The 17357-nt window shown below is 39.8% G+C and overlaps 1 protein-coding gene across 4 annotated transcripts in view; it reads right to left on the minus strand.

The window, feature by feature from the left end:
• Positions 1 to 17357, minus strand: part of SLC25A21 (solute carrier family 25 member 21) — a 439643-nt gene that overhangs the window by 5640 nt on the left and 416646 nt on the right. For all 4 annotated transcript variants that reach the window (XM_037501835.2, XM_054689960.1, XM_054689951.1 and 1 more), the window contains 2 exons: positions 1513 to 1694; positions 574 to 626 (listed from right to left, as the gene is read on the minus strand). In XM_037501835.2, the coding sequence (XP_037357732.2) occupies positions 574 to 626; positions 1513 to 1694 (235 nt within the window). The remainder of the gene's footprint in view (positions 1 to 573; positions 627 to 1512; positions 1695 to 17357) is intronic.

Here is a 17357-nt window from a genome sequence, read left to right on the forward strand (position 1 = left end):
CTGCCCTCCTGAGGGAAGGCCCTGAGCCAGGAGCCTCCACCTTCTTGCTGACTGAGGCCAGAAGGTGAACGCCAGGCTGTGGCTTCACCTCTTCCTAGAGGTGACTGTGAGGACGAGTGACATTTACTGTTCAAGGAGGCAAGTTGTCCTCTTTTTCTCTTTCGAAAATAGAGGTGAAGCAGGAACAGGAATGAACTAGGAGTACTGGGAAAGGTTTCCCTGGGTGGGTCTCTCACTCACTGAAAATCTTCCTCTCCAGCCCGGAGTCGCTGGGTGTATCTGTGCTCACCTGAGCGGCCACTGGCGGCGGATCCTGTCCTATTGATTTAAGCTGGGTTTTGGCTTCTATCAGCCTCCAGCAAGGCCATAAATAGTGCCTTATAAACAAAGGTAGAACATGTGTCATGGAAGCCTTCCGTATCTTGAACACTCAGAGGCAACTTTATATTCTCAATGTTTTTATCTTCTAGTACAGCAAACTTTTATTGTGTGGCTGATAGAAACAAATAAGAAAAAAGGGAGAAACTGGAAACAATAAAGAAGGAAGGATATAAGTAATAAAAACATCGTTACCTGGTCCAAGCCTCATAATCTTGGGAAGCAGGCCTTTGTACAAAGCTAAAATCCTGTAACCAGAAAGGAAAGAACATTTTTAGTCTGAAAATTAAATACTTCAGTTTTGTTCAAATGCTAATCCAGAATTTACAAAAAAATATTAAAATTACTCAAATCCCAAACCAGACAGTATTTGACTAAGTATTCTCTGCTGCAAATTGGACGAGGGGACAGAATCAATTCGTTATTACCCAAACTATGTTGAGCTCGTCCAATCAGAAATAGGACTTTCATCAGCGAGATGGTTTTTGCTTTCCAGACGGATCTTACTTTCAAGGCAGCTGTGTATATGGACAATATGACTTTTATAATTGAATTTAAAAGACCACAAACTCAGTCTTCACATAAGGAAATATGATGCAGTTTAGATCAAAATAATAAAATATTACTTGTTTACTTGAGACTAAGACCTGGGTGCGGAGGGATGGGGGGTGGGGTGGGTAAAAGACCACCAGAAAAAGACACATACTTTACATTCTTTAAAGAAAATTTAAAGGGAATCACTTTTGAAGAACACTCCTGTCTAATTCTCTTAGTAGAATATGATTAGGTGACATTTTGATTAGCTCTACAGTCAGCAAACAATCGTTCATCTGCCTGCATGTTAATGGGGCATATTCTATGTACATTATGTAGACAAGTTCAAAGTTCATCTTAGCATCTTCGGATCCATGTGGAGCATATTGTATGGTGGCAGCTCATAGTTCTTGTTGGTGGAAGAATGTTTTGCCAACAGCTGATGATTGTGTTGTCCTGCAAAGTTGGTCCTCGATCTCATAGAGCTTCCCAGACACACACCCAATTTAAGCGAACTTAAAGGCTCTCATCAAAATGGAAGTACAGGACGGTTTTAACCACACCGAGTCTTACATATTTATTAAAACGAGAATGCATTACCCTTCTTCCTGGTAGACTGTTGCCATTGTTTGAAAACAAGTTCTGTACTTGATCTCTCCAGGAACTGGCTGAGGCCCTTGAATCCTACTCTTGGCAACATCAAAAGGGATGTTAATGACTGAGGCGATTGTGCCCGAGACAAGACCAATCCCAAATTTTCTGAAAAACTCCAAGGTTGGATCCTAAAAGAAAAGAATAAAATAACAGAAAGGGAAGCGGAAGCCCCTAAATCGGTTAAACACTCTAAAGCAATATGTATTTAAGCAGAGCATTGCACTCCCGGCACCCTCCTGTTATTCCAGCGGAACACATTAGGATTTCCTAGGCTGGAACTTGTTTTCTTGACAATCCCATTGGCTATGTTTTTACACATGGTCTAAATTGCTGAAGTACACATTTCCTCACACAGGATTTATAAACACAGTTCATAAAGAAAGACTGGTATGGCATATGGGGATGATTTGTATAATTGGGCTTCACAATGTACTTAGTATTACTGTATCAAAACAGGAGAAATCCAAGCACACTATTAGCTAATTGGCCAGAATATTTTACAAATGACAGCAACTTCCACCATGAAGCCTACTAAAATGCTCATTTGTGTGTGGACCCCCAAATGTTAAATTAAATCAAGGCTACTCTCGGTCTGCTGCTATTCCCCTCCAGGTTTTTTGCATTTATTTTCACGTGTAGCTGATCCACTGTACTGAGAAGTGCTAGCTTCCTGTTATTAACAAACCAACTTGGGGAGGCTGCAAAACAGCCTGTGACATTCTGTGCGTTTTAAACAGTAGTAAGTCAGTGGACTAATTGGCTGAAGAATTTACAACCCATTGTTCCTGAATCTTATTCCTCCTTCATGGCAAAGCAAGAAAAGGAGAGAGACAGAGACCCACACCGAGAGGGAGGGGTGGGGGAGGGGAGGGGGGGAGAGAGAGAATTTGTCTTCTTTCCATTTGAGTTTAAGTCCTTCATTTTGGTCTGATTTGATTTTCCACCCCTCCTTGCTCTGCTTTCTGACATCAAAGTATTTAATTAGGTCTTATGTGGGAGTCACTTTCCTTCGGTCTATTTTTTGTGCCCAGCAAGCTTACATTATGCTTTGTTATAATGAATTTTCTGGGAAGTTCTCATTATGTTTTCAGCCTCAATTCTTGCCCCAAAGAGAGGTCATCTCACAAACCATAAACTGCCGACAGAGCTCCCGCGCCCCTGACCTTGTCCTCTTTTTTGGTTAATATTTCAGAAGGATCTTCACAGAGAAGCAATATAGGGTAGAGTCATCATACTACTTTATTCAGCATGAGGAATGGGGCAGTGAGGAACCATATTTTCCTTAATTAAGAACAAAAAAAATCAGGTTTCTAGGGAAGAAGAAAACTTCTAGAAGCTCAGAAATTTTCAACTAACCAAGAACCAGATACCATCACAGAAACTCCTATGTGGCTAAGTATAAAAAGCAAGGGGTTTGGTAATAATTTTTGGATCTGAGCCATACAGGTGCCGGCTAGGTTTAAAGGGATTTAAAAACCAACAGGGTGTTTCAACAGGAAAAACAATGCAGCTATCGCAGTATGAGGGAGGTGTGTTTAAATAATCCCCCTCCCCCATTTTTCTCTTTTACAAGGAGAGAAAAATGCCTTTATGTTACCCTTCTCCATTATGGCGCAGAAGCAGAACTGGGGCTCAGGAGGATGCGGCTTCGGGACCAGCTTGGCTTGTCTGACTTTGCACAGTCACCAAATCACTGAGTGCAGTGTGTGAAGGGGCATTAAAAACCTGCCTTATCTTTGTACTGTATGGTTTTTCTAAGAAATATAAATAATGATAGCAGTAAAACTGCTATGAATATTGTACAAATCTGGCGGAAAATCAACAGAATTAGGTAGTCTATTTTCTGAAGACTAAAACCACCCAGTAATAAACTCCTTCACGGTGTCCCTGTAACACAGCCAAATTCTCTTTCTTCTTTCATTCGAGGACAAAGGGTGAAAACGATGACTTGTATGCACATTGTCCTTTTGGGAAATTCAGACGACCTTGCCAAGCATGCAGCCTCTCCATCTCCTGATATATTTGCTGAGGATTAGCGGCGGGGATGGAGGGTAAACTACAACATTCAATGGAGGTCATTGTGTTTGAGACACTGTTGGAGACCAAAACTGAAGGTTTTCAAGACACGGTGTTCATGAGCATGGGTATAGGGTGAACCCACATTTCCTGTATATATCCCATCATGATGTTATGTCCCGCAGGAGTTCCCCAATCCTTTTATGCATCAGGATCACCAGCGAACTTCACAAAATTTGGGGACCTGGGCCCTGCCTTAGGCCTACCTCAGGTTCCCAGATTACATCACCTGTTGCTGGTCAGTTGCTATCCCTCTAAAGACAGGAGGCACAGCTGGGGGTGGAGGGCCACAGAAGGAGCACCAGGCTGGGTCAGGGAGCAGAAGCAGGGGCAAATGATAAATTTACAGATTCCCAAGGGGAAGACAAGACAGGGCAGGGTTAACAGTTTAGGATTGGCTAGTTTAAATAATTGCAGTGGGCCCTAAACTATAGGGGTGGTTCCAGGTTGCCTTCCAGATCTGGATGATTAAGGCAGAAGAATATTCCTTTTGGGGGCATGTGGGCCAGATAAAGGATTTTTCTGGATTGGTTAGTATGCATATCAGTGGCATATCTTAATTGGGTGCTTTGCTATCTCTATTGTCTAGCACCCTGGTACCCTGGCAGTCTTTCTCCAGCCAGAAAGATTTTTAAAGATGTCAAAACATCATAGGCAGAAAATATAGTGGGGTTAGCCTGCCTCAGGAGTAAAAGTAGTGTGGGACTCTAGCCTCTTTCAGACTCTTGTTCTTTCTGCTGTTGCTTTTGGGGGGCCTCTGGATAGTACCCAGGACAGCCAACTTCAATCCTACCACACCACCCTTAGAGGAAGAAGCATTTCCATTCTCTCCTCCCTGTCCCTGAGCAATTTGCCCCAGATTAACCACATCCCTTCCCCTGCTCTCAAAGGTGGTAATGATTGTAATAACATTACAATGTATGCATGTATTTTGTGCAAATTTCCATGTATTACCTCAGTTACAATCTTTGAGGCAATAACTATTATTATTATTCCTATTTTACAAATGAGTTAACTGTAGGTTAAGAGGAAGGGGATTCTTGTTACATCCAAGAGAACCCAAGATTTTGCCTTAGGATATTTTTTAAAAACTGATATTTCTAAGGGTCTTTGGGTGGGTTGATGGGGGAGTACTCCAAGAACCTCCTGGGGCCTCCCCGGTGGCGCAGCGGTTGAGCGCTGGATTGCGAAGCTGCCTGCAGCCTCTGTGGCGCCGGTTCGATCCCCGGCTGCTCCCCGGCCACCGGAGGAGGGTCCCACATGGTGCGCAGACCTCTCCTGCCGCCCGCTGCTCCCCTCAGCAGTGTGCTTCGGTCCTTCTGCCTGTTCTGCTCCCCGCTCTGGTTCCAGTGAATTCTCTCACCCTCCCCCGCTTCTGACTGTACCCAGTGCTTGTATAAAAAATAATAATAATAATAATAAAATAAATAAATAAATCTTTAAAAAAAAAAAAAAAAAAAAAAGAACCTCCTGGAATTATAAGCCATACTTCTGTATATGTGTATTTAGAACTTGCTGAAGAGGATGTGTATAGATTTTTATCAGGCTCACAAAAGCTTAAAAACAACTTCATGAGATCATTTTCCCTACTGGTAAGTTAATAAAGTAAGAAAAAAACAGTGTAGGGTTGAAAGGATTGGGGCTAAAGGCAGGAATCTCTCATTTTCTTGGGGGTGACCAGGCAATTCACCTTTACTTTGTGAAGAGATTTGCATACACATTCTTGCTCTGGAGTCAGGCTACTCATGTCTCAACAACATGTAAGAACTCAATGGTCTGAGAGTGTGGTCCCCAAACCACCATCATAAGTATTTTGTGGGACCTTATTTGAAATAAAAATTGGAGTTCCACCCCAGGTCTAATGAACCCCAAACTCTGGAGGTGGAGTCCAGCAATCTGTTTAAACAAGTTCTCCAAATTTTGATGGATGCCAAAGTCTGAGAATCACTGTTTAACTGTAGTTTATGGTTTATCTCTTTGGAACGCTGAGATGGATAAATGATGCTCTCAGATTCATTTTAATTATTGGCTCTAAGGGGCTCTGGATGTGCCAGAAAACATTTTAAAGTTTCTGTAATAGAAGCAAGGCCTTCTTTCTTTAACGCTGTAGAAAGGAAGACAGTGCTGTTAACTCTGTTCAACCTTTCCTACCCGAGCTCAGTTCAAAGTAAAAATGCTCATCTGTGAGACCGTTGGGTCTGAATGACATCAATCATGTAGTCTGAATGGGTCTTTCTAAGCTGATTATCAGTGGATCATTCTAGCATTCCTTTCAATAATTATAACAACAAATGACAAGAAAATCAATGGCAAAATTAATAGAAACAATAACATATATGTTATAACATTTATATTATTTTCCACAACTTTCATTAGGAGACATAATGTTACTATAAATAATACTTATTGCTAGATGTATCACAGGCAAAATATGTATCTATTATATATCCCATGAATCAGGTATATAAGACCATTTTACAAATAAGGACATGAGAATTAAAAAGTTAAATAAGTTGTCCAAAATCATACTGCTTATAGGTGAAACATGGATTTTTTTTTTAAAGATTTATTTATTTATACAAGCACTGGGTACAGTCAGAAGCGCGGGAGGGTGAGAGAATTCACCAGAGCCAGAGTGGGGAATAGAACAGGCAGAGTGACGAAATACACTGCTGAGGGGAGCAGTGGGCGGCAGGAGAGGTCTGTGCGTCATGTGGGACCCTCGCCTGGCAGCTGGGGATTGAATGGGGCTGCAGAGGTTGCGGGCAGCTTGGCAACTCAGCACTCAACAGCTGCACCACGGGGGAGGTCCAAAACATGGATTTTTAACTCAGATTCTCCTAGAAGAAAACATGTGGGCTATTCCTCATGACATTGGTTTAGTGATGATTTCATGGATATGATATCAAAAGTACAGGCAACCAAACCAAAAATAGACAAGTAGGACTACATCAAACTAAAAAGCTTCTGCATAGCAAAGAAAACTAAAGAATGAAAAGGCAAGCTATGGAACAGGAAGAAAAAAATCGCAAACCACATATCTGAGAGGGGTTAATATGCAAAATATGTAAAGAACTCCTACAACTCAATACAAAGAAATCTAATAACCCATTTTTAAGAAAGGGCAAAGAACCTGAATAGACACTTCTCCAAAGAATGGCCAACAGGTAATATGAAAAAGTGTTCAATGTCATTAAGCATCTGGGAAATGTAAATCAAAACCCAAGTGAAATATGCGCCAGAATGACTATTATCACAAAACTAAAGACAATTGTTGGACCAATATGGAGAAATGACACCCTTCTGCACAGTTGGTAGAAACACTATGCAAAACAGTATGCAGTTCCTTAGAAAATTAAAAATTGAACTACCACATGATCTAGCAATCCCACTTCTGGTATTTATCCAAAGTAATTGAAATTAGTATCTTCAAGCAATATTAGAACTTTACATTTAAATATTTTAGCATAATTTAAAATAGCCAAGTTTTGCAAACAACTTAAATGTCAATTTACAGATGAATGGATAAAGATTTTTGAAAGCATGTATAGATACACTATGCAGTCTTTCAGAAGAAGTAAATTTTGCAATATGTTGAAAACATGAACAAACCTTCAGGACACTGTGCTCAGTGAAATACCACTCACAGACAGACAAATACTGCATGATTCCACTTACATCAAGTATCTAAAATAGTCAAACTCAAAGAATAGAAGAGTGGGGTGGTGACTGTTGGGGGAGGATGGAGAGTTACTAATCAACAGGCATAAAGTTTCATAAAGTTAAGCAAGATGAATAAACTCTAAAGATCTGCTATCTGAAATTGCACCTATACTCAGCAAGAATGCATTGCACTTAGACATTTGTTGGGGCTAGAGCTCATGCTAAGTATTTTTACTACAGTACAATATATTTTTTTCATTGTAAAATATTTTTTTAATTGATGGAAGACTAAGTAAAGACTAAGTAAGACTAAGTAAAACATTTAGAAAGGACATACCTTAATAATGTAAATGCAAATCTTATTAAAAATTTCCAACTTCCATAATCTGCTCCAACTGTCACCAATCAGGAAACTTCTCTTGTTCCTAACCCACATTTCTCATGCATAATTCTAAATTATTTTTTGCTCAATTGCGAGGGCAATCAACTGGCACCATTTTGATGTAATTCATTTGGATTTAAAAACTTATTTAAGTAAACTTTTCCTAAACACACTGAAAAACCACAGTATCTTTTAAATATTTATAAGTAGCATTATTTCCCTATCTATAGAGGAGTAGTCTTTTTCTCTAAATATTTTCCTTTTTTTTTTCTCATAGAAGATGGGACTTATAACCAAACTGGAACTGAATAGCCTGGAATATTAATGAATACATATGCTTTGATCTTATTGGGATAACAATAGAAAATCCAATATTCATAGCTTTTAAACATCACCTACTTTTAAGAAAAATATTATATGATTCCCCTGAAAAAAATTTTAAGAATCATGTTAACATTTCAGCAAAATTGAGAAAATTGAGAAAGGAAGGTGTAACTGGCCAAAGAGGTATGACTAACTAGTAAGTATCAGAACTGGGAATTAATGCCAGGTCTCTTACTAGAACCCTCTGACAGTTTCCATCACCCTGGGATCTTAATGAGAGAGCAGAGCTGAAGAGAAGTGTTATCCATCCCTTAATCAGCCTCTCTGATAGGAAATATTAATTATAGACTCTCCATGGTATGTGATCCCAAAATGTTGGTGGCTGTAAGGTTTTACAACTTGTAAAAATTCAACAAAATTGGGCCTCCCCTGGTGGGGCTGCGGTTGAGTGCTGGGTTGCAAAGCTGCCTGCAGCCTCTGCAGCGCCGGTTTGATCCCCGGCCACCAGCGAGGGTCCCACATGGCGCGACAGACCTCTCCTGCCACCCGCTGCTCCCCTCAGCAGTGTATTTCGTCAGTCTGCCTGTTCTGTTCCCTGCTCTGGCTCTGGTGAATTCTCTCACCCTCCCTCTCTTCTGACTGTACCGAGTGCTTGTATAAATAAATAAATAATTCTTTAAAAAAAAAATTCAACAAAAGTTAGCAAGTTATCAGAAATGGGATCATATGGCTCAAAACAGTTAATCATCAACACACAACATGCTTGTAATTAATGTAACCTTTTAACCCAAATGCTGTAGCCAATTAAAGACGACATCGGTAATTTAAGGAGTGGGCTTGAGGCGTTAATATGCACAGAGGCAAGCGTCTTGGTCAAAAGCACGCGCTTCTTTTTCACCTTTCCTGGCATGGACTTCCACCGCTTGCTTACAAGTGACTGGCCAGCTGGCTGTTAGCTTGATAAACAAAGACTTCACCCATCTCACACACCTTTGTGATTAGGGTCTGGCATCTTTAAGAAGACATTTCAAACAGAGACCTGCCATGAGGGGGAATTAAGGAAGATGGCGAGAATGTTTATTAGTGAGTGAGGACTAGGGTGGTGAGGGGGACTGGCCAGGAAGCCTGCTGCCCCCGACAAGGCAAGATTGAGCAGAGTACAGTAATGGGTTTTTCATCTAAGGCAGCTCAGCATGAGTATATACATATGTATACACACACACACACACACACACACACACACATTAAAGTCTAGTCTAGATTGACTTTTCCTACCTCAGGTTAGCCCCAAGCTCATTTCTTTTGCTTCCTGCAATTCACTCATCCTTTTATTCCTCCTGGTAACACGCTTAACTTGAAGTCTAAAGACCCTGATTCCCCAGGCAATCCTAAAATGATCACTCTGAGAGGAATGTTCTCTGTTCAGAATTGGCCTTGGATAATCCTAGAAAGGATTTAATGTTAGTAGTCAAAAATTGTTAACATAGATTTGCGATTGGAAGAACTAAATTTATTCTTTAAGAGTGACTGAAGGAGAAAATAAAAGACAATCTGGGGGCCCTATGAGCAGTCACAGAGTTTTCAGGGTCTCACAAACTATGTCTTTTCAGAACTTCCTTTCTTCTCCCTCATCCCCCAGTGTGTAAGTTGTTGGATAATGAGAATGTCACAACTGTAACAGTGTGATTCAAAAAGAATGGAACAAAAAAAAAAAAAAGGATACTGAGTCTACCAATAAAAGAATATGATGCAAAAAGAATGGAACCGTTTGATAAATACATTACTGAGTAGTTAGATTATATACGATGAGGTCAAAGGCAAATTTTAATAAGATCTATCACAGTTATTTCTACAATCTAACAAATGCCCAGTTTGTACCAACAACACACATCAATTCTGTACTTTAATTCAAGCTTCTCATTTGTAGCACCTTTGTTTCCTCAAGACTGCAAGCGAGAGGTGATACTAACATGAAGCATGTGATGTATCCCTACATGAAGAAACTGCAAAAAAGTCACTCTAATAGTGAGATTTTGAATATTTTCCTTTCTTTTTGAATCATCCTGCACAGGTGATCTCAGAAAACCATTTGAAAAGGTCTCCCACGTTATCCTGAAGAAAAGACATTGAATTAATAAGATACTGCATGGAGGAGGGTGGCTGAGAATATAGCCAGAGGAATTCTCACCCAGCTAAACAAATGTGCCCATTTTGGCAGCCAAAAGAGAGGCCCATGTGGCTGGGTGAAGATGTGGAAGACTGTGCGTTGGGACTGCTGGTGACACAGGCTGGGAGAGGAAGAGAGAATGCCAGATGAGAGACTCAACACTAACATTACCATCACTCTTATACTCACCTGAACCCACAGGATTAAATGTAAGCATAGTAAAGACAAACTGCTTAAGTTTAAGATAAGGGAGTCTTCAATTGACCGCACTTCATTAATCTGGGGATTTTAATAGACCATAAAGATTTATACATGCCAACATCTTGATGTAAAAATAACACCCATTTTCTCTAGTCTCCACCCCTGACAAATCACCCAACAATTCATCCCTAGACAATCTTTGGCTGCATGAAGAAAGGCACGTGTTCAGATCACAGGAAGGGTTCACCTTGGTGGACTCTGACTTTGTCAGCTCAAAACTGCAGCATTGTGATTAGTTCTGATATTGCCATTGACCAATTGGATGCACTTACAGAGGAACAGACAGACCAGATCTCACAGAGGACCAGAAGCTATGTCATTTGAAGAGGTATCGAGGAGCCATGGATCTATTCTGCAGAAGGAAAGACTCAGACTCACGTATCCATGAGACTAATACCATAGGCTCTGGTGTCTTTGATAGGACCTAGTGGAGATGGGCTTTGACTCTGTGAAGACTCCTCAATGTCTCCTAAAGGAAAAGGCTGTGCCAAGTCGTGTTCATTTTTGTATGTGTGCGAGGCCTGACACATCATAGGTATTTGACACATCTTTTCTCTCCCTTATAAAGACATATTACACAAAGAACAAAGGTCTCAGAAGGAAATTATAAAGGGGGTACCTCCATACACTGGTTAAGCACCTGGTTGCAACTGCAAGGCAAATAACAGCAGCTCATCATTGCCTTCCCACAGCTGGCACATCATGAAAATGATTTGGTGAGTTGAGATCATAGTTGCCTCCTGGTAACCAAACAAGGAGGCAGCTTGAGTGAGAGTGAACTGCTTTTTTTTTTTTTTTTAAGAAGAAATTTGCATTGTTAGTTTTAGTGAGTAGAAGTCAGTTAGGAGTCAGCTCTCAATATAACATTTCATTTTCTCTAATCTTGGCTTTTTTTGTTATTTTGTTCATCAACTTTAACAAATGCTTTCTCCCCTCTGATGTCATGGCATCATGCTGTTTTGTCCCCCAATGAAAATAACTACTATTGAAGCTTAATTAAAAAATACAGTTGTTTCCTCTTCACAGCTATCAGAAGAATCTATTACAGTGTTTGTTTTTTCTTCATGTGAGATAATTTGGGGAAATGCTAGCTCCTCACTCCACAGAAGGTCACTAACTAAAATGAGATGGTTTAATTGATAAGCATTCTTTCAGGAATGCGGAGTATTCCCAAGATCCTATCCTTGCGGGGCTCTGGGCTTTGGAATGAAATCAAAGTCTTGTTAAAAGCTCAGCATCTAAATGTAGCCATTCAGAAAATAGCCGTGAAAATTTCTTTTTTCCCCCTAAGCTATCTGTTCCTTAAAGTGTTGTGAAATGTAAAATAATTTTAAAGGTCTTACCCACTTAGCTCAAATTATAAAATACAAACAATGTCAAAGTGGGTTAGGATTTATGCATAACAGCTATCACTGGATTAGTTCATACATAGATGGAATTTCATATATATTCACACATATAAATATCTTTTATTCTTTCAATCTCTGGTCTCAGTTTCTCTATCTCTTTGTATATGTACATATAAAAATGTATACATAAATATATATGAATATGTATATGTGCACATATATATTTACATATATATTTCTATGAGTAACTGTCTTCCAAGAGTTAATTACATGACTGTGTAGTACACAAATGCAGGAAAGTATTAATACAGTTCCTTGGGAACCTAGTAAGAGTCTGCTGTTTTGGTGTGTTCTATCTATTCCTTGCCTCAATAAAGGCACTGACCCCAAGGAAAACTAACAAACCAGGTTCCCAGAACAAAATTCAAAAGGTTGATAAGTCAAGGCAAGGACACACTGAGATGCTTTGATATGGAGGTAGGCAGATGATCAAGAAGAACAAGTCTTTGAACCAAGTTTATTTCATATGATTCCACTTCTGGATTTCTTCTATAAATGAAACGTTCCCATGCCCATTTTGTTCCACTTATGCAATGTTTGTTCGACATGCCCCCTCAGTGAAATCATTTGAGGCTGCCTGACTATTACATGCCTAAAACATTCCATTCCCTTTAGCCTCTGCAGCCTCCACTGTCCCCCCTCTTCATTCACCACACACCAGTTATCTCCTCCCAGGTCCCCAAGCTTCTTTCTGCTTCGAAGTCATCACACAACCTGTTCTCTCAGTCTGGGCTCCACGCCTGCTCTTCATCTTGGTCGGGCTAATCCTCATCCTTAACGTTGTTTTTGAAGGTAGGTCTTTTCTACACCCTTGCCCTGCTTCTCTCCCCACCCCCCATTAAGACTTAGATTAGGATCCTTGATTGTAAATTCCCAGAGGTTGATCGTTGTTTTTCATAGCACTTATAATGCTACATCCTTGCTCTGCTTCTCTCCCCATCCCTCATTAAGACTTAGGTTAGGATCCTTGATTGTAAATTCTCATAGCTTGATCGTTGTTTTTCATGGCACTTAGCATAGCAGCCACGATTCAGTTCCCTGTAATGACTTGTTAATTGTCTCCTCTACTAGATTGTAAGCCTCATTAAGGCAGGAATGGAGCTGATACTCAGTGAGCTGGTGCTGGGCATGTGATCGATGGAATGAATGAATAGAAGGAAACTACTGAGAATCTAATATGCACCTTCTTTCCATATACTTGGGTGGTGCGTGACTGGAAACTTTAGGCTTGAGGTTTATTTAAGAAACTGTCTGAACTCCTGCCCCTCTTCTCTCTGCCCTCCCCATGCCCTCCTCCTTCCCATGACACACACACACACACATACACACACACACACCAGGGATTCTATGAAAACTGCCGATGACAGATAGCCCTTTATAACCACAGAATCTTGTCAAATATCCTGGAATTTTAAAGATAATATATACTTGTAGGTTAGCCCCAGCGGTTACCAGAGAGGAGAGTTGTTCTTAATGAAACTTTAATGCTCTTGCCTTTCCCATTACCGGATGATTGGTAAGACTAATGATCGAGTAAGAGAATCAGAAAAATAAATGGTCATAAATTAAATCCTACTATGATCTAATTCTACTGAGATTCTTCTTTTCAAAATACAAACAGCTCTGTTTAAGTTCTCCACTTGAACCCAAAGGTACATTTGTCATTCAGCTCAGTGCACACCTTAGGGAAGGGTAGAACTCTCAATCATGAAACTCTTACACATTCCCACATTACTTCTGATAAACCTGTGTGTGTCTGGCACCACCCTCAGACTATCTACAGAGTTTACAAAACAAAGAAAATATTAGAAATCAGAATTAAAAGAAAAAACATTTGCATTTCTAAAAGGTCATCTTTTATATATATTACGGTCTTTTATGAGTATTAGGAGAAAATAAAATATGTTTGACTTAATGCTGTCTGTAGTAAAATGACCACAGGGACAGGTCTAAATGGTTTATTAAGTAAGAAAGATTGAACATATGAAAAATTGTTCTCTCCTAGAATATTTCTAACCCACATATGTAATTTATATCATGGCAAAATTCAACACAAAAGGTCTATTGTTTTTGGCAAAATAACCTGCAAACATGCTTAATTAGGATGCAAACTGAAAGCACAGTTTAAAACTGTTGAAAGCCATGAGCTTGAGAGTGATTTCTGCTGTTATTATTATTTAAGTTATGAAACATATGAAAAGCAGTAAATATGAAAGTAGAAGACAAAGTTAGTAAAGTCATGTAACATTTTAATCTTAGGATTCTCATTTTGCATGTCAACATCCAAATAATATGCTCTGAACATCTCCAACTTGGAAAAGAAATGAAAAAATTGTTTTTGCAGTGTATGCTTACTCTCATGGATATTTGGAAAAGATCTCAACTTTTAAGTTAATATCTGTTCCAGTGGGCTTTACTTTGAGAAGTGATGGCCTCTTTCTGGGAAGAAGGGATAATTCTTTAAATGACATTCCATTCCTTTTACTGTGGGATGTAAATGAATGCCTCCCTGAGATGAATTCCACAGTCAGTTAATATCCAAAGCAGCCTTTTCCCTATTGTAGTCACTTATTTACCATTCAACAGGTAAAGCTAGATCCTAAAAATAAATCTGAGAGAATACAACACAAGTCACCGTTTTCAAACTGGTAATGCCCAGTTCTTCTAGAACTGTGTCTTGTAATTATTTCCATGGATTACAGACTAAGGCTATGAAACGAGAGGTTACAGGTCTGAATGAGGCAGAAGAGAAAGCTGATTATATTATTTGGATATCCTAACTGTTCCATTTATTGAAATTTTGGTCACCATTTTTAAGAGACAATTTGACAACACACAAGGTAAAAATATATCGTGAAAGCGTCACATGGCACATTGGAGTGAGTTCTAGCTTCTTGTTCTTCCTCTGACCTTGCTCAATGGCCTCAGATAAATGATTTCAGTAACTTTTGACACTAGATCTTAACTTTCCACTTGGTTTCCTTATCTGAAAGTGGCATTACTGGGGTGAGGAACAGGCAAAATCACAGAATCTACAAAACATTTTTAATAATGTCAACAAAGGTGAGGATATTTCTGTGATAATTTGAAACATGTATCTACCAGAGCCCAAAGGGTTAAAGTTACAAACTTCAAGGCTGAAGATTTGCATGAGTTATCGAGGTTTACTGTTTCAAGTTCTTATTTTACCTCTGTAGCTATAGCCTTAGAGTTAACTAAAATGTGAAAAAGTAGGTTAGATACTCTATTTGATGAAGTTCTGTTAAGTTTTTCACTGATTTATTTCCTGTTATGAAATTAGCACATATTTATTGTAAAAGCTTCCAACAACTCAGCATAGTCTAAGCAAAACGTACTTTACCTCTATTCTTCCTCTCCCTCCCCCAACACTTCCCCATTTCCACTCCCCAGGGGTAATCATTGTGGAGAGCTTCCTATAAAATCAAGTACATCGAAAAGAGAAAACATTGCAAGACAATTTATGGATTTCAAAAGATAATAGATTAAAGAAAAGCCTAGAATTACCCCATGCCAGTCAGAGATGGTGAAATCTCAAATTGCACCTGAAACAGCACAATGACCAAATGCTGGGAGAAGAAACAGAAACAATAACCCTGTAAACAAACTGTCCAAAGTGTTAGACTAGATACAGCCTACAGCCCAGAAGGAATAAAGCCTTCAAGGAACACACGTCCCCTTCATGGTTAACAACTTGATGACATTCTTCAACATGTTTAAATGATTATCATACCTTCTCCTTCACTATGGATTGATTTATTATGGTTGAAATTTAAAGAATACTGGTTTTCCAGTTGAATCAATCTTGGATTACAGAACACATAAAATCAATGACTTTGTTCTAGGCAAGAAAAAACAGTGTTCTTTTAAGTACAAAAGGAACAGTCCTGGGGAAATTTTTTTATGCCACTCTACATGCTGCTTTTACCACTTCCCTTCCTTCTCACTTCTACAGCACCTTAACATTCACAAGCAATTTCATAAATTATTTGTATAAATCCTCAATAAAATTTTGTCAGGTAGAAAGAAGAATCTTAGTTTTATAAATTACAGATTTTTAAAAGAGGAAGCTCAGAAAACCCAGTAATGGGTATTCTTGCCCCGGGATATTGCTGAGTTTTAAATGTCTATATACAACTCAGCTTTCTCAAGTTCTAGGACCCACATCTGATCATTGACTTTACATCTGTACTTTGCAGCTCCATGCCAGTTAAATTCAGTTTCCAGGCTAAGCCCATAACCGCATTCTCCCATAAACTTGTTTCTCTTTCTATGGTTTTCTTTTTCAATGAATGGCACTATTATCATTTTAGTTGTTCAAGGCAAAACCTGGGCATCAACTCTACCCCTGCATTATCTCAAAATGCATATTTAAACCATAACTACATCCTACAGATTTAGCCTTCTGAATTTCTCATATCTGCCACTTCTCCTTGTCTCCACCATGAAGATTATGGAGTAAGACTGTAACAGGGTGGTCCCTAGGAAAGGGGGAGGTTCCAGGTTTCCTGCCCCACCCAAGGGAGGGTGGAGCTGAGCAGGGAGAGAAGAGGCTGCAGAGGAGAATGAGGAAGCAGGATGGAGCCAGAAGGAGACCTGGAGGAGGCACATGGAGCAGAGAGACATGTGGAGAAACTGTGCTTGCCTTTTGGTCGAGACTGGTTGACACAGATGTGGGTGAGACCCGTGGGGAGGTGACAATGGTGGTTTTTGCCTTGATTTTGGTTTTGCTCTTTTCCTTCCAGACTCTTCTGGTGGTTTCTGATCCTTTTCTGTGGGTCCCCACTGGAAGGTACTTTAGACTTGTGGCAGGCTTTGGGGCCTTGCTCTGGGCCAATCCTGCTTGGGTGGACTTTTACCCATGAGGGGACAGGTAACTTTGGGTGTTTGATTTAGAAACTATATTCTTTGCCTTTCCTGTATTGTTTCCTAATTGTATTAGAGTTCCTTCCCATTAAAGTCTCATATGTTTTGTGTTGATGTGGCGGATGGTAGAACCTATTTAGAGCAGGCAGGTTTTCGGGGTCTGGGCTGCCCCTCTCCCTGCCCTGTAACAAGACCAGGCATCTCTCATTTAAAGCATTTCTGTGTTACACTCTGCCTCTCCCTCTCCACCCTTTCTCCATACTCCTCTGCACCCCTTCCCTACACTGAAGACAGAGTGATCAGGTAATTCGTCTGCTTAAAATCTTAGGCTGGTTTCCCAGACTCTTTAGATAAAGATAAGAATTCTTAGTGTGACCTATAAGGGCCAGTAGGATCTAACTTCTAGAAAGGGCACCTACTGGACAATCACAGAATTCACACTAGCAAACCATGCACTTCTATTCAGTGATGAGATTTCCAAGTAGATTGAAGCCTGGTTAACAAATTTGACCTTTGTGAGTGAAGCAATGTCAGCCGATAGATAATGTGGAACATGCCTCAGATCTAGCTGTTACTTGAGGATTATGGGGGGTAGCTGAGCACAGGTGGGCACAACCAAATTCAC

Source organism: Talpa occidentalis, unplaced genomic scaffold, assembly GCF_014898055.3.
Source record: "Talpa occidentalis isolate TD23 unplaced genomic scaffold, MPIMG_talOcc4v2.1 talOcc4.11, whole genome shotgun sequence".
In the NCBI taxonomy this organism is placed as follows: Eukaryota; Metazoa; Chordata; class Mammalia; order Eulipotyphla; family Talpidae; genus Talpa; species Talpa occidentalis.